Genomic DNA, 22,366 nt, shown 5'->3' with positions numbered 1-22,366 from the left:
GTCCAGGAATTGCTGGAGGCACCGAGGTTTAGAGGGACATCAAATACCTACAGAGAGACTTTGTGTTGCTTGGGAAGGGAAGGGCACAGCCTCATCCTCCCCCTCCCAGGCCAGAAGCCCTGCCGGAGCCCGTTCCCCCCGGGGTCCCTGCAGCAGGCACAGCTCTCCCACACCCATACCTATCCATCCTCCGCAGACTCAGCTTTGAGCCAGGCTCCGAGCATGTTTCCCAGCCAAGACCCACAGCTATCTGCTCTTCTGCCTTATTCCCCTCGGCTCCACACAACCTCCCACTAACAGACCAGGAGAGTGAGGCACGCTGCTGGGAATCCCCTTTCCAAGGAAGCCCGGGTCAGGAGTGCCCCATCCCAGCTGTAACCACACGTTCTCCACACCTTTGCAGAAGCCGGGTCCCCCCACCCCGCATGGGTGCCCCAGGGCCTGTGCTCCTGGAGAGGAGAGCAAGTTAAAGGCTTTGGTCAGTGAATTATTTAACGTGGCGGTTGGAGATCCTGGCACCGGCGCGGGCCCTCGTGAGCACTGCGGTATTTGGTAGGTCTCAGGAAACACACACAATAAATAGACAATTTTATTTGCTTCAGCGTGGGGGAAATGGTGCTGGTAAAACCCACCCCAGGAGCCAGCCTGCAAACCCCCCCTCCGAGGATGTCTCTCCCTCCCGCCACCAAGCAAACCCCACGGCAGCGAGATGGGAACGAGAGGTGTGCTCGTGGAGGCTGAAAACCTGTAAATCCAACCCAAATTCTCCCCGGTGAATCGGTGGTGTCTCCTCCACGCTCCCCTCCAGCCCTAACCCCTGCAGCCCCCTCTGAACGTGCTCCCCAAGGGGACGCAGCCCCTGGAGCGTGGCCCCGGCTGCGCACAGGGTCCCCCCCAGCACGTCTCCCCCCCCCCCCGGCAGATGCTCCCAGCAGCCGAGCCACCGCGGCGGGAGCACCCTGACCTTCATGCAGCTGCCGTTTGGTTCAGCGTATTCCCCTCAGTCGCAAGGTTTAGGTTTCACCTGGAGATTGATTAAAGCCTCTGGGCTGCGGAGGGGGCAGAGTTAAGGTGACCTGGAAAGAAAGGACTTTGGCCAAGGTGGGTGCTCGCTTGAGAGGAGTCGGGGGAGATGGTGAGTTGTTTTATTCCTGCTGCTGCTTCGCAGCTGGATGGGGAATATCCAGGCTGATGTCCCGGGCTTGCCAGGGAAGCATGAGCAGAGCTGTGTTCCTAAGTGAAGAACCACTGATTGTTTTTTTAAACAAAGACGTCACTTCTCTAAATTGTTTGCTGGAATCAGTGAGCCGCTAATAAATTAGGGGAGAAGGCGTGCTACCACCACGCACCAGCCGCGCTCTCCATTACTGTCGCTTTCTGGCCTCCTGCAGTTTTGCTTTTGCAGGTTAGACCCCGCGCAGCCCCCTGGTAGCGAACAAAACTTTGCAAGGTTGCAGGTGCAGCCACCCAGGGCCAGTGACGCCAGTCGCTCCCAGCTGGGCTGAGCACCCAGGGATGGGTTAACAGGGACCTGGAGCTGGTGCTGTGGGTCACCATGCGTGGGCAAGGGGCAGGTCCCATCCACGCCTTGTCACCTGCCTGGATCCTGGGAATCTCCATCGATCCTGGAGCTGGGAGGTTTTGGGATGGAGCCAGAGAGTCTGAATCAACACGGTACCGACCCATCCATCAGAACTGGCAGAGGTTTTGGGAAGCCATCCTGGGCTCTGCTGGCTTTGCCCCCCAGCCTGCCCGGCCGCAGGGGTCCCGCAGAGCCACTCGCATCCTCCGGCCCCGATGAAACTTTAAAGAGGATTTCCGAGGCCGGGTGATGACGAGCAGGGAGGCCTGCGTGCTTGGAGCCTGCTGCCCTCCTGGGATTGCAGCTCAAGTTCCTGGCACGGACGGGAGGCCAGGATTTGCATCTACAGGATTTCCAGTAAGTTTTGCAGCCCTGGTATGCAGCTGCAGGGCTGCGGGCTGGGGAGAGGGGCAGGCGGGACCGGGGTGGGGGGACCTGGGACTCCTCACCTGGGCACGGGGACCGGAGTAAAGTCCCAGCCCGGCTCCCTGGATGGGGGGATGCTGGGGAGTCCTGGGCAGAGCCGGGGGTGGCATCGTAGAGGGGGGGATGCAACCAGCCCCCTCAGGCTCCCTTGCACAAATTTGGCACTCGGTGGCCAGGCCGGGCAGAGCTGAGGGCAGGTGGCCTCAGGGGACCCAGGGCTGGCATTGCCCTGGGAACTGGGCGAGCACTGGGGACAGCCGGCAGCGCCGGCAGCGGTGCGGGGAGCAGGGAGGGCTGCGGAGCACCTGCTTCTGCTGACGGCTTGGCCTCGGCCCAGGGCAATTAGCTCCTGGCGTCGGTTCTCGCACACATTCTGACAAACAAGCGACTGGGACGCCCCGGCCTCGCTTCGGAGGGCTCCCTCCCTCCCGCCGCTGGGTGAGGGATGGGGACCCCTCGGGGCCGGGGGGCTGCTCTGCCCCAAAGCCAGGGCAAACCCCCGGCCTGAGTTGTGGCACTACTGCGGGGCTGCATCAGCACTCGCCTGCCCTGACCCCGAGCTCGGAGCGATGCCAGCATCGCTGGGAGCCGGGGCATGTCCCAGAGCGGCTCTGTGGGAGGAACGGGGATGCTTCTGCCCCATTCTGCTGCAACACCACCTGCACGGGGAATGGGACGGGTCAGGGCCCCTGCTCCTCTTCTCAGCTCCGAAAGTGAGGAAGGAAGAACGGACAAGGACTTCAAGAGAGCTTTGCAGCCCTGGGCTCTCCGGCAATGGCTCAGCAGCCTCAGGACAGTTCACAACCAAATTCCTCCAGTGGTGCTGGGTCCCTGTGAAGACGGAGGAGGGTCCCACAGTGGTGGCACTGGAGAAGAGCCAGCACCGCTCCCCGAGGAAACATGGTTTCCCGGCGCTCGCTGCAGGTGGTGAACCCAGAGCCCGTGCCGGGAGAGGCTGCACCCGGGGCAGCTTCACCCGAGCACCTTTCCCAACGTGCCCAGTGGCTCCCGGTCCCCACGGTGGCAGCGTGACCTTCACCGCAGTGAGTTTTTTCCCTGGAAGAGGGTGGCTGGATGCATCAGCCCCGGGGAAGGGCAGCCGTCAGCAGCAAACCCCGCAGTAAACCGAGCGCGCCAGTTCCCGAGCGTCAGCGGCCGGCGCTCGCCCGTACCGGGGTTGTGCTTAGCTCATCACCCCCGAGGAGAAATGGAAACTCAAACCGCTCCTTGGGAGGAAAGCGCTGCTTCCTCATCAGCTTTCATCCCCTGGGTCCCCGGAGGTACGATTAGCTCTGCCACCTTCCTACATCGTCACCTGCCGCAGTTGCCGCTCAGCCTGGTGGCACTCGCCGAGCCGCCCGCAGAGGGTCCGGCGTCCCTCCCCACGGGTGCCACGGCTTGCCCAGCCTCTCGGGGAACGCGCGTTTCCTTCTGCATCGCCCCACGCCGCTCCGTTTGTCATCACCCTCCCGCGGAAGATCAAACGAAGGCGTGTGTCCTTAGACAGAAGATTTGGCTGTTATTAATGTCCGAGGTTTATGGTACCTGCGACAGACAAATGGTGTCAGCTCTCTTCAAAGTACCTTTCCTGTTCAAGTCAGCTAGGGCACTCCTCTGGGAGCGCAGATGAAGTCTCACCTCCATTCTTAGCTAAATATTAACATGATCAGCTTCGGTATTAACTGTCCGTTAAGTTCCCACACTCCTGGATGAGATCAGACTTTGGGCGACCATCGAGACGACACTGAGCGTGTGGAAACCAGCATCCCCTTCAACCAGAGGTAGAGGCTTTCTCTGGAAACTACTCTCCTTTCAGGAGCGGCGTCTCACTCCCGTTTTCCATCCTTTAAGCAATTTATTCCCATGCAAATTTAAACTATTTCAAGCAAACAAAACTGCTTGGGGTAAAGAGCTTTCCTTCGGAAGAGCCTCGCTTGCTACCTCTGCCAGTAGCTGATAAGGCAAGGCAGCTGCCTGCTCCGGCTGCACGTCTCTCTCCGTCCTTACAAGCCGATTCCCTGGCTCTGCTCCCTGGCACAAGCAAAGAGGATGCTTTGCCAACCAAGCTGCTTGAGAGGCAACCCGTCTCCTCTCGCCTCGCTGCAGAGGGCCACCGGCAAGCACCAGCCCGGCCACAGCACCTTTACTCGGGTGGGATCCGGTTGCCGGGACCCACGGCAGCTTGGACCAGAGGACAGAGAGAACCGAAGCCACTGGCCAGGGGAAGGTACCTCCGGCTCACCCGACTCCTCTCCAGCCCTTCCCGGGCAGCAGCCACCCACGGGTGCCCTCTCGTGGTCGGTCCCACGCACGGAGCTTTCACGCAAAGTACCTTTTTTCTCCACCCCCCCCACCCTCAACTTCATCTTTTCCGTGCACAGGAGATGCTCCTCCGGGGCACAAGCCCGGCTACGGCAATGACCCCTCGCTCTGTCCGCAACAAGGCTGCGATACCAGAGGGTTGGGGCTCAGGAAGGCGCTGGGCTGCATCGCTCCACCTGTACAGTGTGCTGCTGGCTCCCAGGCACTGCAGGGTTGGAAAAATTAAAAAAAAAAAAAAAAAAAAAAAAAGTAAAAAAATTGTCATTTAGAAAGCCCAGGAGGTGCAGGTAATGCAGCAAGCTCCCTTGCCTGACTGGAACAACCTGGCCCAGATTTAACAGTTCGCACCAGCCAAATGCTGAAGTGGAGTTTTTCTTCCCCAGCAGCAGCTCCCCCCCGCAGTTCTCCCGCAGGCAGGGCAAGGCAGGCACCGCATCGGCTGCATCCTGCACAGCTGGGCTGGGCACTGCCAGGGAAAGCACTCCCAAGGGCCTGAGCAGCCCACAGCTGGGCACCAGGTTATATGCCACGCTCGGGAGCAGCCAGCCCCTCCTCATCGCAAAACCGTAGCAAATTCGGTGCTTCTGCCAGCGAAAAACAAGTGGCAGTGCTGGCGCTGTCCCCCGGCTCTGCCAAGCACTGCACAAAGCCACGGAGCCTCTCCTGGACAAAGTGCCAACTACGTGAGACTGCTCAACGTGGGATGCGCAAAGGCTCTCCGTTAAACTCACACCCCTCTTTTAGCTAAGACCTAAACTTGGCCTAACGCTGCCGGGATCCTTGCAGTGTGTTCAATTAAACTTGACCTCCGGAGGAGTTTGTTCAAACCTGCCCCAAACTCTTCCCTGCTGGTTCGGCTGGATCCCGGGCGCAGAAGCTGCAGGGAGAGGCGGTGCAACCCTGGTACCCGCAGTTGAAGGGCTGTGCTCTGCGGACGTAATCGCTGTACGACATCTGCATGGAGAGCCCTTGGCGTGGCAGGCATCCACAGCCCCTCCAGTCTCACCGCTCGTGTCACTTGTCCAACCCCTTCTCCAGGCCACCCCTAAGCCCCTTTGCTAGTTTTGCTACTGCAGGTATAATAATTTTTCAGGGATTCAGGATGCTCTTTGCTTGGCAGGTTGAGACTGGGCACTGGATCTCAAAGAGAGCACACACATTATCTTACAAAGGAAATTTATTTCATTTTATGAAGCTTATATTACATGCATCGACTGAAGCTAGTACAACAGTTAACAGCAGGGCTGGGGTTTGTCCAGACTTCCATTAGTGTTTCTGGAATAAGCCAGGACAAATTAAAGAATCTTTTGCCCTTAGAAAATACAGTCATAATACAAGGAATGTTTTTTTTGTTTTCACTTTAATTACTCCTCCCCTACTCCCTGCCCTTGAAGCTGCATATAGCCAATGCTCTGGCTTACAAAAAAAGAAGGCAGGAGAGGAAAATCTAACACACACACACACACGTTCCCCCCATACACCTCTAATAAACCACTGAGATGGGAGGACTGAATCTAGCTCTATTCAGAGAAAAAATACAAACTGAATACCAGGAATAAAGCTCTTGCAACAAACCAGATGCAGTACCCTTTAATAATTTTACTAGATAAAAACGTTTTACACATTGTTCAATGAGATGCTACAAATTCCCTTCTATTAGTTCTCTTTCAGTTTTATGGGTTTGAACAAGCAGCTGAATACATTGAAATTTGATTTCTAAAAATAAAAATAAAAATATTGCATTCTTGTCAGTGTCTGTTGGATATTCTCTCATACCCACCAGAGGAAGGTGTACAGTGCACCGGAGATTGCAGCCTACTATAGGCTTAATATCAAGTACAGATACACAGAAGCAGATGTATTCATCAGACCAGGTTGGTATGGCAAATGTCGAGCTGGTACGTGTTCATTTCCACGCAGAGAGAAGACTTGCTACAACATCCCCGTTCAGTCCCCTGTCACTTGTGTGGCTTGGCCGTCTGAGGTTTGGTTGGTGGACTGAATGAACATGGGCTGGGTGATGTCCTGGCCTGCAGGCATGGTCACTTGCTGGATCTGATAAAGTTGCTGGCAGAGACAGAAGCAGGGGAAAGAAACGACTGTCAGTTCTCATCACACTCACCACCAGCTCCCTCTAAGCACAATGCTGTGCATTAACCCCTACAAGTTTAATGGTGGCTTTAACAGCAACTCTCAGGTTCAAGCAAAATCCCAAAAACCCCAGATGACAAATTGCCACTCGACATTTGCTGCTAAATCACAACAAAGTAATTCTGTGAATTTCTGATGTCCAGATTGAGTTCAGGCTACTTAGGCAACAGTCAATAGCTAGATGTTAAGACTTTTATTCCTAAACTGGTTAGGACTAAAATGGATCCCACCCAGAGTGCAAGGGACTACGTTAATTTGGAGCAAAGGCAGCAGAACACAGAGAATCCACCTGAATTAAGATTGGCACAACGTCCACTTATCCTGCTCCTGGTTAGGGTTTGCTAGCAGTAGCAGCGTTTTATCGGGAGGAGCCAATTTGCTAGAACGTGCAGACTTTAGGACACTCTTTCTAGCCCTTGACTTCAAAGGGATGTAGCACCAACGAACTCCAAGCTCCTACCTGTCCGTCTGTGAACTGGCTGAACTGCTGCTGTCCTTGCTGGACTTCTGTCTGCGTTATCTACAAGGATAAGAGAAGGATGATCACTGACAGCACTTCGGAGAGGGTCAGAACCCCACTAACAATATTCTGCTGCTGCCTTTCAAGAGCTTTTAGACTCTTTCAAACTTCATTACCCCACCATGTGGTAAGATACAGCTTATGCCGCCAGCCCGCAGTCACGCTGGTGCTAACCGCAAGTCAAGAACAAAGGACATGGGATTCAGTCATTCCAAACCAAACACAAGCATGTCCTCTCCGACTTTCACGAGGAGAACGCGGCCTCCAGGATCACAGAAAAGCAGCAGCCTTCCTATCCTCTGAAGGCAGAGAAGAATCCCTTCGCAACCAGTCTCAACAAGAACATGAGACAACCTGCTGGCAGCAACGCTGGTCTTGATGTTTCACCTCTGCAATAGCTTTCCTGAGAGGTTGCACGGCTGCTCCTCCCTCACCCAGCCAGAAGGAGCAGAAGTAAAGAGAAGGTTGATGAACTGAAGTTTTACCTGCAATCAGCTCAGAAGCAGCATGAGCTTTATACAGCGAGACACACACACGTACATATATGCATGCACCTTTCACGTATAGGTAAAGGAGGCTTCCGCTATGCTCCTTGCTTTATTATTCTGATGAAAGCAACAAGAAGAAAAGAAATGCAGGAATCCTAGCTCAAGAGTTGGTAAATTCGACTGGAATTTGCAGTTTCAGGAGCTAGGGAACAACACTTTACCAGTTAATGTCAGCCCTGCTGTTGTAGTGCATACCTGCTGTGCATTGGTTGCAAGCGTCTGGATCTGCCCCTGGACTACCTGGGTGCCTGACACAGGTTGGGCTAAGCGGATATACTGCAGCTGGCCAGCATTCAACTGAACCTGGAGACAAGCGGAGGGGGCAGGGAAAGAAAATTAAACAGATAACTGTGTAACCTGAAACACACAAACTTGTCTTCTTGTTTCCACAACAGAAGCCTGAGTAATAGATGACACTGGGAAGCTTCAGCTGATTAACAGTTTAGATGAGTAACTACCACAGACCCTGCCAAAGCAAGAACGAAGTCCACGGAACTCCTGCAGGTTTTTGAAGTAAAACCCCGAGGAAGCACAACATTTGCCCCTTCTCCAGAATGGGAGTGGTCAGTTAGTAGCTAAAGCATATTAATCGCTCAATTTCAGAGAGCTTTGAGAACACTTATTTTTCGTTTTGGTTACGAGAATCAAGTTACTACTTTGATGTATCATTTCATGTAAAGAAAATTGTTATGAGCTAGCCGCACATAATGACACTCCTATTATATCCTGCCAAAAAAATATTAAAGAATATATGGGAAATTTTCACATAAATAAAGACAGCAGAGATGACAAAACCCAGGGATATATTTGGAAGCTCTTAAGGCAACTCTCTGCCAATATATGTCAACTCCGACCTGGCAAAGGCCGATATTTTCTGTGTCAATACTTCGTATATAACATTCCAACACAAATTTACTTCCTACAACCCTGATCTTGCAAGGTTACATGCTTGGGGGTATGGGATATGAAGACAATGTCATCATGGTAACCTGTGATATAAACAGCTAATACTGCTAATACACATCTGAAGCAATAAAAAGGTCACAGAATGATTGATACTACCGTTGAATTTTTCATTTTGTGTTATTTAACTTTAAAACACTTAGATGCACAGTCTTAAGGTTAATTACATACAAAAAATGTTTTGAGTTTTCTTCTTTTTACAAAGGGGAAAGAAGGACATACAAAACACTTTAGAAACTGCTCACTGACAAAGGTTCAAGTGCCTAGAACACGGTCTTGGCATTTACACAAACGCCACTGACTTCACCAGCTGTGTCTAAAAGCGCCAATATTATTTCAAGAGCAAATAAACTCCACATGAGCATAAACATTTCAATAAAGAATTTGTTCTGCACCGAGATCTGCCGGCAGATCATATTTTCCAGACTGGGGGCTTCCTGCTTAGATTTTAACTACACTACTAACTGGGTGAAAGCAATTTAGAAAGAGCATTCTTCCAGAAATGAGAGTAAGCTCCAAAGAACCTGCCCAATGACGTCTAGCTAGGACACAGATTAAATTTAACACAAAATTAATGTGGACAAACAAGCGATTACCATTTTATTGATGTATACACTTCCTTCCAGTTTTTCTCAGTTTATAAAAAATAAAAGTCACCTTTCCACAGGCAACCTGTGGTCCTAGAGTAAACGGTAAATCGCAGTAGAGAAGCGTACACAGTATCAGAGGCACAAGGAAAACCAGCGGAGAACATCAGTAAGATTATCTCAACACTCCTGTAATCGCCACAGGCACTACCAGTTTTATGAGAGTGTTTCAAACTGTCATATTTGTGTTATGAAAAATTCTTTGCTGCGCCCTAACAGATACCAGAGTGAAAAGGAACTATCAGAAGACAGCACTAACTGCATCAAGAGAAAAAGGAAACTCAATGGAAAAGCAAGAAAGCGCAGCAGAAAGAGAGCAGAATGGACAGCAGCCCTTAAGAGATAAAGGACTGTAATTCTGTGAAACCAAACAAAAACTGCTTTCCAGGTTAGGGCACTAAAAAACTCTTGCAGCAAGTGCATGGCTCTATGCTCTATTTTACTTCACTTGCTGGAAGTGAGCAAGGGGAAAGATGCTTCCCTTCAGCACGAACTGTGATTCTTCAACATGCCGTGATTAAGAATTCTCTTAATTACAGTCAAAATCCTCTTAATTACGGTCAAAACAGCATCTCTACTAGATAGAGAAGCGCGAATTGTGACTGCTTCATTAAAACACTGCTCCTAAGTTGCTCCGTTTTGCAGTCTTACAACTGTTAGAGACCTAAGTGCTCCCAAAGACAGAAGATACCACGCTCTGGCACTTGGCAGTTTCTGTCTTGCATCTGCAGCATAAGAAGCTTCTGAGGACCAGCCACAGCTACTTGGTCTTAGATGCTGCCAGGCAAGAGGAAGGTAGAAGCATATGCTTGGCCCAAACCAGACGCTAATTAAAAAGCCTCCAGACTCACACTCCTAGAACACTGGGCCCCTTTCAACAGGATCCACCTCTGTGGAGAACAGTACTTTCTGCAGGAGGTTATGGCCCCTAACAGCTACTTTATGAAGAAGTCTTTCTCCTAGCAGATCTCCAAGCCCCTTTCTTGTAGGGAGTTACAGCATTCACTGGAGACAATTGGAAAACAAGTCTGAACTGTTCTTTTATTGCTGAACCAAAGGAGGATGCTGCAACATTCAGTACTGTTGTAATGGATTCACTGAGGTTAGAGGTGGAGATCTCCTTCCAAAATGCTTTGAAGAACAAGTATCTTGGAGAGACTTTCATAAGGAAAGGAAGAGGGGGGAAAAAAAAAAGAACGTAAAAGAAAGGTGGTGGGGAATGCAGAGAAGAAAAAAGGTTGCTTGTAGTAAAACACTCTATTTGGCAAGCAATTCACTTCTTTTCTGACCAACACCTTAAGCCAAGCAGTAGGAATCAGCTGAAGACTTAAGAGACGAAAAGAATTTGGAAGTGAATTGGAAAAATCTGGCAACACCCACAATCTAAACCTTTTTCAAGACGCTATGTCAAAGCACAAACATTTGCCAGACGCACAGAGGGAAGCTTAGCAAATCTCGAAAAGCAAAACTTGTGTGAAAGATCAGTTTTGCCACAGCTGTGGGTACACTTCTTAATAACAGAAATCAAAGACAAAGTGAAATGCTTGCCTTGGTCACTTGGTCTGACCTTTGGATTGCTGGTTAAGTACACACAACTGGACAGATTTTTTTTGTTCTTTAAGAGGTGCGAAATTTTCCAGATGGGAACCAAAAGACCCAGCTTTGTTGTAATTAGAAGTTACAGAGAAGGGGGAAAGAGGTGACATTTTTTTGACCCACATATTTACCTAGGACACATGCCAGAATATTACTGCTGATGCTGGGTACTCAAAATCCCATTCTTGAGGCCACAGCAGGTCTATATTGATGTGAAAGTGAGGAGATAACTTCTGGTTCTGCAAAGCCATTCCTCTAACCAGCTCAAAGTATTTTGTAGAAATATTTCTTGTAACATAAAAGTTTATTAATAACTCACAGATGGCACCTTTCCCACTCAGTCTGCCAGGTCATGACTTCAGATCGCAGAGGCAGAACCAAGTAAAGGCAAAAGAAGTTAATTATGCTTTATTGAAACCATGCTGTAGTAAAGAACTAGGGTTTATCCAGGAAATATTTTATTTATTGCTTCCTAATCGTAACTACTTCAATCCGGGGAAAGTGTTGGAGGTGGGCAATGAGTCTACACTATATGGGTTAGATTTATTTCCTCCTTCATGTCACATCTGGTTAGTTTTCCTCTCTAAGTGCAGGAAACACACCACTCAATCCAAACTTCCTCTTACAGTTAAAAAAGCATACATAATACAGTCTCATGCCAGAACACCAGCAGACAGTTTGCTCACAAGACTATTAAACATTTCTACTGGTAAAGTCTTACCGGTATTTGCTGGATTTCTCCTGTATTGGTGATGATCTGCTGCATGACTTGCATGGTCTGCCCAGTTCCACTCTGAGCCTGCTGGGTCTGCCCTTGAGGCTGGGCCTGCACTATCTGTACTTGCTGGCCTTCTCCAACCTGCATCGTCACGGGGGTGCTCTGCATGCAGAACAGGGATAAGGACCAAGCAAGGACTGAACACCGGCGAAACAGCCACAAGATACAAAGATTGTAATAGACAGACTGCTTCCTAGACCCACTGTTACTTGTTGATGCTTAACTCACCACGAAGGGAACCCAGAACCTAGCTGACCCTCATTACCAAGGTATCTGAACACCTGATCTTGACCAGAAAACACATTTCTATTATTGTTATTGACTGTTCTGAGCAGCGAGGACAGGATACTGCAATACATTACACACGGGCAAGTTGAGGGTTTCAACTGGCCCCACTGAACTGCAAAGCCCCTGAACGCTGCTCATCGCTCACCTGCCCCTGCTGAGGCTGGGCGATGATGATCTGTCCTGGCTGGATAGTAGTTGTAGACGTGGTGGTCTGCTGTCCTTGCTGTTGTCCCTGAACCTGCACTGCAGCAGGCTGCTGAGCAAGTGTGAAGTAATACTGTACAGGCTCAGCTGGGGTCACAGCCTGACGCACCTCTTCCTGCAGCACAGGTAAAAGACAGGTAAACGGGGAGGGAACAGATCAACAACCCACCCCGAGCTGAAACATCCCCCCCAGTAAGCATGCTCTATGGGAAAGTATCGTTAATACCTCGTTTGTAACAGTTTAACTAAGTAAATCTGAAATGATAAATCAAACCGGGTTTCCTCATTTATTCAGCTATATGGAAATCAAAACCATTTCCAATACCCTATGTATAATAATGTAGTCACCAGTTTCATTATGAGAAGCAAATGAGTAAAATTACCATAGTTGAAATCCACGCAACTCCTCATTAGTAAATTCCATCATCGCCTGTTATCTTAACATAGGATGAATTGCAAATGCACCAGGAAGACTTATAAAGCCTCATCTGTCAACAAAACCTTCCTCTTAGCCTATGTGCCCAACACAAATCTTAATCTAGCTCTGATGTTAAACCCCTGGGAATAAAAGTCATGGACTTGAAGTATACTGTCGTGCCTTTATTTATTTATTTAAATCCAGCTTTTCCAGAATGATAACAATTTCATCTTGTACTGTGGCTTAACATCCTGACTCTGCTGGTAGCAGGAATATCTCAACAGCGTGAAGAAAAAGGCTCTGCTCTAGCTCACTGTCAGAAGCACAGCCTGTAATACTGCTATTTTGTTTTATCTAAGCATGTCTTTAGGAGAGAAAAGCCCCTTATGATTAACGATATTTTAGGCAAAGAAGTAGATTTTCAGAGATTATGTTAAGTGGCAAGCTGTTAACACTCAAGAATCAAAATTCTTAAGCTCCCCAGAGGAGCAGTCGGATCTTGCACCTTACAGGAGATGCAGCTCGCCAGACGTTCACTCCATGGCAGAAGGCGTAAACAATCCTCTCCCAGCCACCTCGAGTTCACAGCTGAGAGTGTAGGATGTTTACACGTGCTACAACATGGTGGATTCCCACTTACACAAGTCTGCTTGACTCCCCTGCATTAAATGAAGCTTGCTCATGGATTACCTTCAGTATATCCAGCTGGACAGGAAAAGAAAAATTCACATTAAACAAGATCAATGTATGTTGTCTAGATGGGCATCAGGCTTGAGTAAAAGAGCCCGTTTGCTTAGATGCTAGTCTCTCAGAGGGACAGCAACTAAAGAAAAGACTTACTATTGGGAGGTTTCTCAGTAGCCTACCAGAAAGTTAGCCCCCAAAGATTAAGCTGTTCACAGTTGGCTGTAATCAAGAAGCAACTTCTAAGCCTGGCTCTTAGAGTGAACAATAGCACTATCGCATGGTACTGCAAACCACTGCAATCAAACACTTACAATACTTCCTACATATGGTAGTTCACTGATTATTGCTACTTGCTTCAGCAAATCCTTTGGGGGAGGGATTAATATAAATTTAAAATATACATTCAACAGGGCATGTCTCACGTTAACCATAAAACTGCATGCATAGAAGAGCTGTGGCTGTTCTGTGAAGCCCAGTCCTTAGCTATGTTATTTCTAGAGCGCTCCAATCCTCAATTCCTAGCTTAATCCTGAAACAATTAAGGCAACTGAGTACTTCTGTAAATATCTATTCCAGGTTAAGTTGCATTTGCTACAGGCAAAAATGGCTTTAAATCCAAATCTGCTTGAACTAGGTTATATCACATCATTTGCCATCTTTTATTTTCAAGCCATAGCTTTAGTTACCAGAGCAACATAACAGTCATGGTTTCCTTCCCAGCTCTTCCACGTAACCAACACTAACTTGTCAAACAGTCTTTTCCGTGGTAGAGATAAAATACAGACTGTACCCCCAGCCAAAAAGTGCAGGCTGTCAGCCTACAGGCAGCCACTTTTCAACACTGTTGAATCAAAGGAGTATTTTCCACTGCAAAGTCCTAACCTACGTTCTTATCAGGCAGCTATTTCTCCATTAAACTTATCTTGCCATAAGAAGTATTTCTAGTGATTCAGCAGTGTTCACAGGCAGGGGATGTAGCGGCAAGAGACAGATCTCTAAAGCCTATTTCAAACCAAAAAACCGACAGGGTTTCACTGCTGATGCTGTGCAATCCAAAAGACACAGCTCTGGTGTGATCTATCATCAAGACGCATTAACCTAGCAACCTATATGCATGTAACACACTATTAAAATCCTTCAGGCATTCATTTGATTATAGAACTTGAATGTTCTGTAATCAGAACATTCTGATGTGAATCAAAAGGCTCCAGCAAGGAAGAGATATGGGCAATGTTCTCCCTCCCAAACATGGAGTATTTCTAAAAATAGCACTACAAAGTAGAATAACTGAATGAGGCACCTAAAAGAAAAAGAACTGAATTTGCAATGCCAGAATTAACTTGTGTTACTTCAGGCTGCAGCCAACTCATTTCAGCTTATCAAGCTGAACAAACTGAAATGTGGGTTTTCCTCCCCCCTAGTTAAGCAAAGCATCGAGAGCAGCTGTGCAGGCTGCTGCTTTGTCTTTTCATTTAATACTGAGCTAATGATCTTTGGATAAATCATCTCTGCTGCACTGCTGCAGGGATAAAGCAGGGAATTCAGTGAAGGAATGGAAGGAGCTGTGCCACACTCCCACATGCGAAGCTCACCATGTGTACAGAATAGAGTTCCCAGCACACCTGTGACAAAGCCTTGGGATGCTGCTAATTTTAACCATAGCTGACTGCAGCAGGAGGATGGACTCTCCTGCATATATTGTGACACAGAAAGGTATTTTCCTCATTTACTAGAAAGTCATGCTGCTTCTGGAAATCAGAACGTGAGGTTAAACTCAACTCACGACATCATCACGAAGGATGAAGCGTGTATTTCCTCCCTTTGGCCATCACTTCAGTAGCACCACGAGGACTTCAAGACCAAAAGTAAAATAGCAACCTCCAAAATCCAGGTCCACAACGGAACCGCTGGTCTCTACACTCAGAGCAAGTATCTTTTTGCATGTTCTCCAGGGTTTATATTGGAATACAAAAAAACATGTCAAAGAAAACCTTCCAAGTAAAATACTTGCCAGAAAGATGTTTTACAGTATGCCAGCCTCTCCAGTAGCACTCACTAGAGAAGCTGTTTTAAGGACCACCTCGGATTTTTGCAAAGGCTAACACACTGCAGACCTTCCAAAGTATGAGAAAACCAGTTGAAAGAATTGTTGTAAATTATTATAACATTTTTTTGAATTTACTGTTCAGAAGAAATTGCTCCAGTTGAGTTCTGGGCAACGATTCTAGGAGTTGCTGAATATGGTGCAGCACTCTCTGAACAGAGCTGTTCCCTAGAAGAGCTGTACTGATGACTCAGCCATTTATCTACCAGGAACTTGTAACAAAGAGAGATGAGCAATTACTGAGCTGGTGAACTTTTAGCAGCAAAACACCAAGCTTTTAAGTGAAGGAGATAAATTAATCTACCAGGAGCTGGATCTGTTTCTTTGTGGATTTGAAGCAGCAAGATTGAGCTTCAACCTCACCTCATTGCATTTTCAGCACCATCTCAAACATGGAGGGAAACAAGTGCTTTGTAAAACACAAGCCTGTTAAGTTTCGAAGATCTTGTGCTCAGATGACCGCAGCAGCCTGCTGCTGTAAACATCCGACTGAAAGCTCCTTCTAACACCTTACAGCTTCCAGTCAAGGATGTTTACAGTAGCAATGACTGCCCCAAAGGGTGCAGGAGGTGGTACTTCCAAGCAAAGAAGCCTGTTTCTCCCTTTACAAGTCAAAGGATGCAAACTCAGCACACTTTTTAAAGTTAAAAACTTAACATTGGCAACATTTGGTAGCAGAGCTATTTTGTAGTTTTTATCACTTAAGTAAATCCCCAAGTCAGATTTCTGTAAATCTCCACTTAAGCTCTATTCCCATAACAAAAAAAAAAAAAAAAAAAAAAATTTAAGGACCTGAAAAGTACTGTAAATAAACATGTAAAAGAGAGGCACAAACCTCATGTGTAAATCTGATTCTGTATTGCTTTAGCAACTGTCTTTTAATTAGAGACTGAAATCACACCAAGGAAAGGACAGACAATAAGGGAATCGCTTTTATGTCTCACCTGCCGCTTTGGAGGCTTCAGTTCATCTCTTGGAACAATATCAATAAGAAAGTCAAATTGATCAAACTTTGTAATTGCCATGGCAATGTCATTCCTCTGTAACAACAAAAAGAGAAAGCCATTCTTCAGCTTTAGAAGTCTGTTTTGTCACTGGATAAAAAGTTAGAGCTTTTAACTGAGTCAAGTGAGAATGTCTTCTCCAGATCCCAAGTGGTCAAGCCAGGTGGCGAGAACTTCTGTTTCAGCACCAACAATATTGTCTCATGCTGAGTGAGGACTCCAAGATGTGAAATAAGAAGGTGCTTATCAAACTCAGGCTTTTACAGTTATCTACTCACCCACCAGGCCTAATCAGGCTCTCCACAATGGTACCGCTGTAATTCACTACAGAGGACTCATGACAACCACCATAAGCCTTTTAGCACATTAAAAAAAGGGGAATTCTTCTAAAAAATAATTTTAAAATCCCAAAGATATCTGAAAAGAAGCTTTGCAGAAAGACCAGGATGACTGCTCCATGTATTAGTAGTAATATATGCAGAATCTGTGAGGTGGGGATGGGATTAAAAAAAAAAAAAAAGAAAAAAGAAAGTATCACAGGATCTTATTCAGGGCAGGGGAATCCCAAGAGATGCTGAGAGAACAAGCTTCAGCATGTGGAAGGGCAAAATGGTTAAAAGAAAGCATGAAGATTAAAACATATTCTCAGCAAACTGGCCAAACATGTATCAGAAAAAGGATGTGCAAGAGCCAACGAGCTTCTGCGAAAACTGGCAAGGTAAGTATCTTCTCAAAATGGCTTATAACTTTACTTTTATACCTTGCCTGAAAAAGAAATCCAAAGAATAGCATTAGGTCAAAGCATTAAAGACCTGAAAAAAAGAGTCACCCAGCAGTAAGTCATCACGTAAATGTATTTGCTTAAGATCTGAAACAACCCCCAAGATAAAAAAGCTGCATTTCTTTTAAAAATAAAATAAAATAAAATAAAAGAGTACTCTGTCATTTTAAAATTCTTGCAAGCCATCTTAAAAAGCAAGGCTAATTCAAGAAGCTATTAAAAGTCTCATTCTCATTAGCTGAAGATAAATTTGTAAAGCATATATATGAACAAGATTTGAGACAAAGATACATATGCTACCTAACGAGTAGGTAAAATTTTAAAGACTATCAATCCTCTCATTTCAGGCTAGTTGACATTTCTAAACCTTATACTGTCTTGGCATTTAATTGCCAAACAATAATCACTAGAAAGCATAAGAGACATTTCTTTTGTTCTGCGGGCAAATATACTACTATTTTTAGTAGTATATTATAACATATTATAATAGTATACTATTATAGAAGTATCTTCACCAGGAAGAAAACTTTTACTGAACAGATGTATCTCATATTTCATTCTCCATGCTGAGGATTGGGTTCAGTCCAATTTCCTCAGGAATAGACTTCCATAACTCAGACCTCTCCACTTGAAATTTTCTTCCCAAATACTTGCTAAGCAGAGACTGCATTTCTCCAGCTGCACTGTCCATGCGGAGAGCAGCTGTTCCAGGATAGCAGCTGCTGTGGAAGGCAAGGCAGTCAGAATTAAAACCTGAGTCAGTTCAAGGTCTTATACATTAGGATCAGGATTTAAGTATGAATCTGAAATAAACGGATCCATCCAAGCTTGAAAACTGTTAACAGGACATGCTTGAGTCAGCACTTGTACTTATAAAACATCTTGTTCGTGGAATGTATATCAAATACATCCTTGCCACAGTAACTGCATTAAAACCTGGGTTAAGCAAGTAGCATTAGCCCAATTTAGTGGAGATTGAGTGGCTGAATGCCTATTCAATAGGACAGCTTTGGACCGAAATCAGACATGCCTCCCTGCCACTACAGCAATCTTTGTGCCAGGGTACAGGAGAGCTGACAGGGCCCTAAATATCACAATCTCTCAACCTCTGATCTGAGGGCCTGAACTGATGGTTATTATAGTTTCAAGTAGTTCTGGTCAACGTGTAAGACTAAAAGTGAATGCCTTTCCCCGCTTCCCCCTGCCCTAAAAAGACCCTAAAGAGTTACAGTTTACTCTTGAACCACTGAAAAATGATTATTATTGAGGGCCTTTCAATCCAGAAGAATCAGTGATCTGTTCTGGAGGAGGGAGTAGGGTACTCTTGTTTTCATCTCTACACGTTCATCAATACAAACTAACATTTACAAGCTTACCTTAGAACTACTACTGAAAAACAAATCAGCTGGGAGTTCAACAGTTACAGCTATCCTGAGTTGTTAGAGCAGGTCACAATTAGCTGACAGCTGCAGCTTTGGTGTTTTTGTTGGTTCTTCTTGTTGTTGGGGTTTTTTTTTGAAAGCAAATTAAGAAAAAAGCATTTCAGTTGCACAGTTACACTAGGCACTGTGCTTTGTGCACAGGTTTGTAGTGATAAACACAGGTACTAAATTTACTGTCTACAAAACATGCCTCATGTTATGGAAACAAAGAGTTGGAAACAGGTTTATGAAGCAGTTGAAGGCTAGGCAGCAGCAGCTCTCTCACCTGCAGAGTCCTCCGCTTGTTATCTTCTGTGTGTATCCATGCTCGCAAAGTCAATTCCGTTATGAATATCTGAGCTGCCTTGGCGAACAACACGGGAGCTTCTGCACTAATCATCTGCAATTAAATTTACAAATTTTTACAAATTTTTTTAAAAGTTTACCTTTAGTACCCTAATGCTGTAAAGTGGTAGTCAGAGTATCTGTATTACGTATTTATGTTAGTCGAATGGTTGCACTGTTTAACAGTGAAATTTGGGGAATTTCCACATCTGAATGTCTCTGGCTCTGACCAGAGTCCAGAGAGCTACCAGCCTAGAGTTAAACACAGTGTTAAGAGTTTTTGGCATCTCAGATTTGTCTTGAAAGTCTGTTTCCTCTATGACTAGTTGGATGTCAACCCCATATTGCGCTGGATTACAGCAGGCCGGTAAATGGCATCAGGGCACATTCACTGAGAGCAGCTCCTCCTGGCAGTACCTTGGCATGTGCATAAATGATTTGGAAACTGAAGAGGACAGGTTGAGGGCTCATTTTAAAACCTGGCCCTTACTTTATAGTTATAACATTTATATGATTTGAAATGAATGCTGAAATTGCAAAGCAGGCTTGGAGGCCTGAGTAAAGACTCTGCCCCACCAAATTCCTTTCCCTTAAAAAGTATCTAGCTCAAGTTTTACTCAAATTAAGCAGTTTCATTACTAGCTGGCTTGGCATTAATGCTTACTCCCCAGTACAGCCTTCTTGTTAAATAAAGTTCCAGGCAGGCCAGAGACTTCCCCCGCCACCCTGCCCTAAAAACTCATCTTCGCCTTCATCATCAAAAATCTGGCACTCATTCGGTTCAGACACTGAACTGGGACCTCAGAGGCCTAGGTTCATTCCCTTTCCAGGCTGAATGAATAGCCCCCTTGTATAGCAAGACAACACACACCTTTTTCAGGATGTCACTTAAATGTTAAAGGTTGTCCTAACAGAAGGATGGTGTCACATTGAGGAAAAAAAAGAAGAAAGTGCAAACCATTCTTTTTTCTCTTAGGAGTTAAGTGTCTGACAGTTTTCCAACTTAAAAAACAGTGAGGACTGGAGCAGTGCAAGAGTCAAACCCTGCAGGTGATTCCTTTCTCCTTCCTTTTATGTCAGTAAGTTTTCATCAGTCAATTCGTCTGTTATCGTCATCAGTCACACATCAAGGGTTCAGCTCAAATACCAGTATCAAACCCATGTTATTTACCTAAATTATTACTTATTTTTTCCATAAAACTTGAAACAGCGTAGCACACATTTAAGTGATGTCACTCTTCATACTAAATAGTCTATAGCTTTGTGAAAGGAAGAGTGGAAAGAAACAAGGAGGAAACATGAGAGAAGACAGTTAAGCACTAGAAAAAACAGGAAATACCCAGAATTATACAGTAGACTGGTATTTACCAGAAGAAAGGAAAACTGCAAAAGTCTTCAGCAAAGATCCCAAATGATTTTGCTTTCCCAGCTCAGTTTAATTATAGAAGGCCAGCTAATATTGCATTCAAGGCAACTGTTAAAATGTGCTTTAAAAATAATAATATTAAATAATGATAATAAGAAGTAATGAATTACAAGGAATTATAGCTACAATATCCACCAAAAGGATCATAAATACTTAAGAGAAAAACCCATGAGTGTACCTTCACATCTTCATCTAGTTTCATGATCTTCTTAATACGAGCCAGAGGGAGTTCTTGAACTCTGAAGTCTTTCTGCAGAGAGATTCACATTTGACAGACTCTTTACTGATACTTAACTGAAAATAAAGGTAAGATAAATGTTAAAACAAGCCTGTATTGTCTAGAATTAAACTGGCTAAAATTTAGATTTATAAAAATAACTTATTTTCTTTGAGGTATGGCAGCTTCTCCTCAGGCCTGAGAATTCTTATCTGCTTTTCTGTATTTTATACCAATACAATTCTACTTAAATCTTCTGCCAGACACTTGTATCTACTATTTCACCTCAAAGTTGAAGTCATTCTGCAGAACAGAATGTTTCTAATGTTACACATTTCTGCATCTATTTATATTTGAAGCAACTAATTCAATTAGGTGTCTCGGGACTCAGAAACCATTGGAATTTACAAAAAGTCACAAGAGAAAATGAAGGCAAACAAGAGCTATGTGGGGCCACAGGATGAAATCCTCTTTGCTTTATTTGTACTTCCCCGTTGCCCAATACCAATTTTGGTGTCAAAAACCTTGCAAGAATCTTGTTCAAAAAATCTCTTCTATTCCTGTTTTGAGATGGATTTCTCACTATTTTCCAGCAAAAAGAACCGCTGACTCAAAATGGTGTAATGATGGTTTAGGAGACAGAGAGCAAGGGCTGTCATTGTAGTGACTCATCCTGCTCTGCTCAGCTGTTAGCGTGTACCCAACGTGAGCAGCAGCAGAGACACCACGAAGCTAATATCCGCATGAGAGGAGGCACTAACGTGTCCCTTGGAGAGATCCTCTCTGTGGAGAGCTCTTAGGGTTAGGGAAACCGCTGAGCTTCACTACAAACAGTGCTCTTCCTTCTCTGAAGATATAAAGGGGAATAAAGAAGAAAATTTAAAAAAAAAATCCACAGTGTGTTGCTACCAGGAGCCTCTTGAAAAAGGGAGAAAAGCTGAGGCTACGTACAATTGCATCAGGAATGCAGAATCCCTACCCACAAAGTGCTTCTAAAAAAGTCTTCCCTTCTTAACAAAAATGTCATAGAAAATAAAAGGGAACTCATTTCTCTAGGGAAGAAAGCACTGCAAGACATGTTAGTGAAACAAAAGAGGGAAAAAAATGCTGAAGATGCTGTTTTCTATTGAAGCAAAATATGGAGGTTGTGCATGGTCCAGCCAGCACTCCAGCAGGGGGCATTTTATTTAATTTATATATTAAAAAATTATGTATATTTATATAAATTCTTTTATATGCGGATATATTAAAAAAGCATTCTGTGCCCTCATTCTGGAGAGAAATGTGAATGGGGTGTTCCTGGTGCTCCTAGTAATATGCTGCAAATCCGAACTAATTTGGGGGGTGGAGGTGTCCTTGCAAGGAGTGCCAAGGGCTTTTGCTTTCTGCTGGTGAACGCGGTACTTTGGAAGGATTTTTGGCAATGAGAGAAGAGGGCAGCCAGGGGTGGGACCTGTGCGTGACCACACAATGCACTCAGGGTGGCATTTTCAACCAGTAACCGCCACATAAACAAGTTAAGGGGTTGCTACGGCATGGAAAAATATCCCAAAGGTTTTTTATTGTTATTATTTTTTTATTTTTATTTTATTTTTTTTAAAGCTCTTTCCTTTTTAAAGAGCCTTGCGAGCTTTAAGCAAGCCTCAAAGAAAGATGAAGACAAAATTTCTAATTTGTGAAACTCTTAACAGTCTTAAGTGTATTAACTTCTATGAACAGCAGGACTGCAAGTAGACATGCATAGGTACAATGCTATTCAAATCTTTAGAGAAGAGAGACAGTGGGAGAAACTAGAAAAAATTAAAGCTCCTTTATTCCTTTAAGGCAGACAGGCAAGTGTCACATAAATCAAAATTAATACGCAAGTACCATGGTGAAGGGAAGCATGACCACTACTGGCTACCACCCAGCAGAACAAACTTGAGACACCAATTCTTC

The 22,366-nt window shown here is 45.5% G+C and overlaps 1 protein-coding gene across 6 annotated transcripts in view; it reads right to left on the bottom strand.

The window, feature by feature from the left end:
• Positions 1-5,489: 5,489 nt before the first annotated feature.
• The window catches only part of NFYC (nuclear transcription factor Y subunit gamma), a 37,693-nt gene continuing 20,816 nt past the window's right edge, over positions 5,490-22,366 (bottom strand). For 4 of the 6 annotated variants that reach the window (XM_052811323.1, XM_052811327.1, XM_052811329.1 and 1 more), the window contains 8 exons: positions 20,390-20,461; positions 18,727-18,840; positions 16,179-16,274; positions 11,967-12,140; positions 11,477-11,635; positions 7,745-7,852; positions 6,942-7,001; positions 5,490-6,397 (listed from right to left, as the gene is read on the bottom strand). In XM_052811323.1, the coding sequence (XP_052667283.1) occupies positions 6,278-6,397; positions 6,942-7,001; positions 7,745-7,852; positions 11,477-11,635; positions 11,967-12,140; positions 16,179-16,274; positions 18,727-18,840; positions 20,390-20,461 (903 nt within the window). In that variant the 3' untranslated portion in view covers positions 5,490-6,277. The remainder of the gene's footprint in view (positions 6,398-6,941; positions 7,002-7,744; positions 7,853-11,476; positions 11,636-11,966; positions 12,141-16,178; positions 16,275-18,726; positions 18,841-20,389; positions 20,462-22,366) is intronic. The other 2 variants (XM_052811324.1, XM_052811325.1) reach the window with 2 other exon arrangements.

The sequence above is a fragment of the Harpia harpyja genome, chromosome 16 (genome assembly GCF_026419915.1).
Source record: "Harpia harpyja isolate bHarHar1 chromosome 16, bHarHar1 primary haplotype, whole genome shotgun sequence".
Taxonomy (NCBI): domain Eukaryota; kingdom Metazoa; phylum Chordata; class Aves; order Accipitriformes; family Accipitridae; genus Harpia; species Harpia harpyja.
The sequence above is the reverse complement of the archived record's forward strand: the minus strand, read 5'-3'. Positions and strand labels throughout refer to the sequence as shown.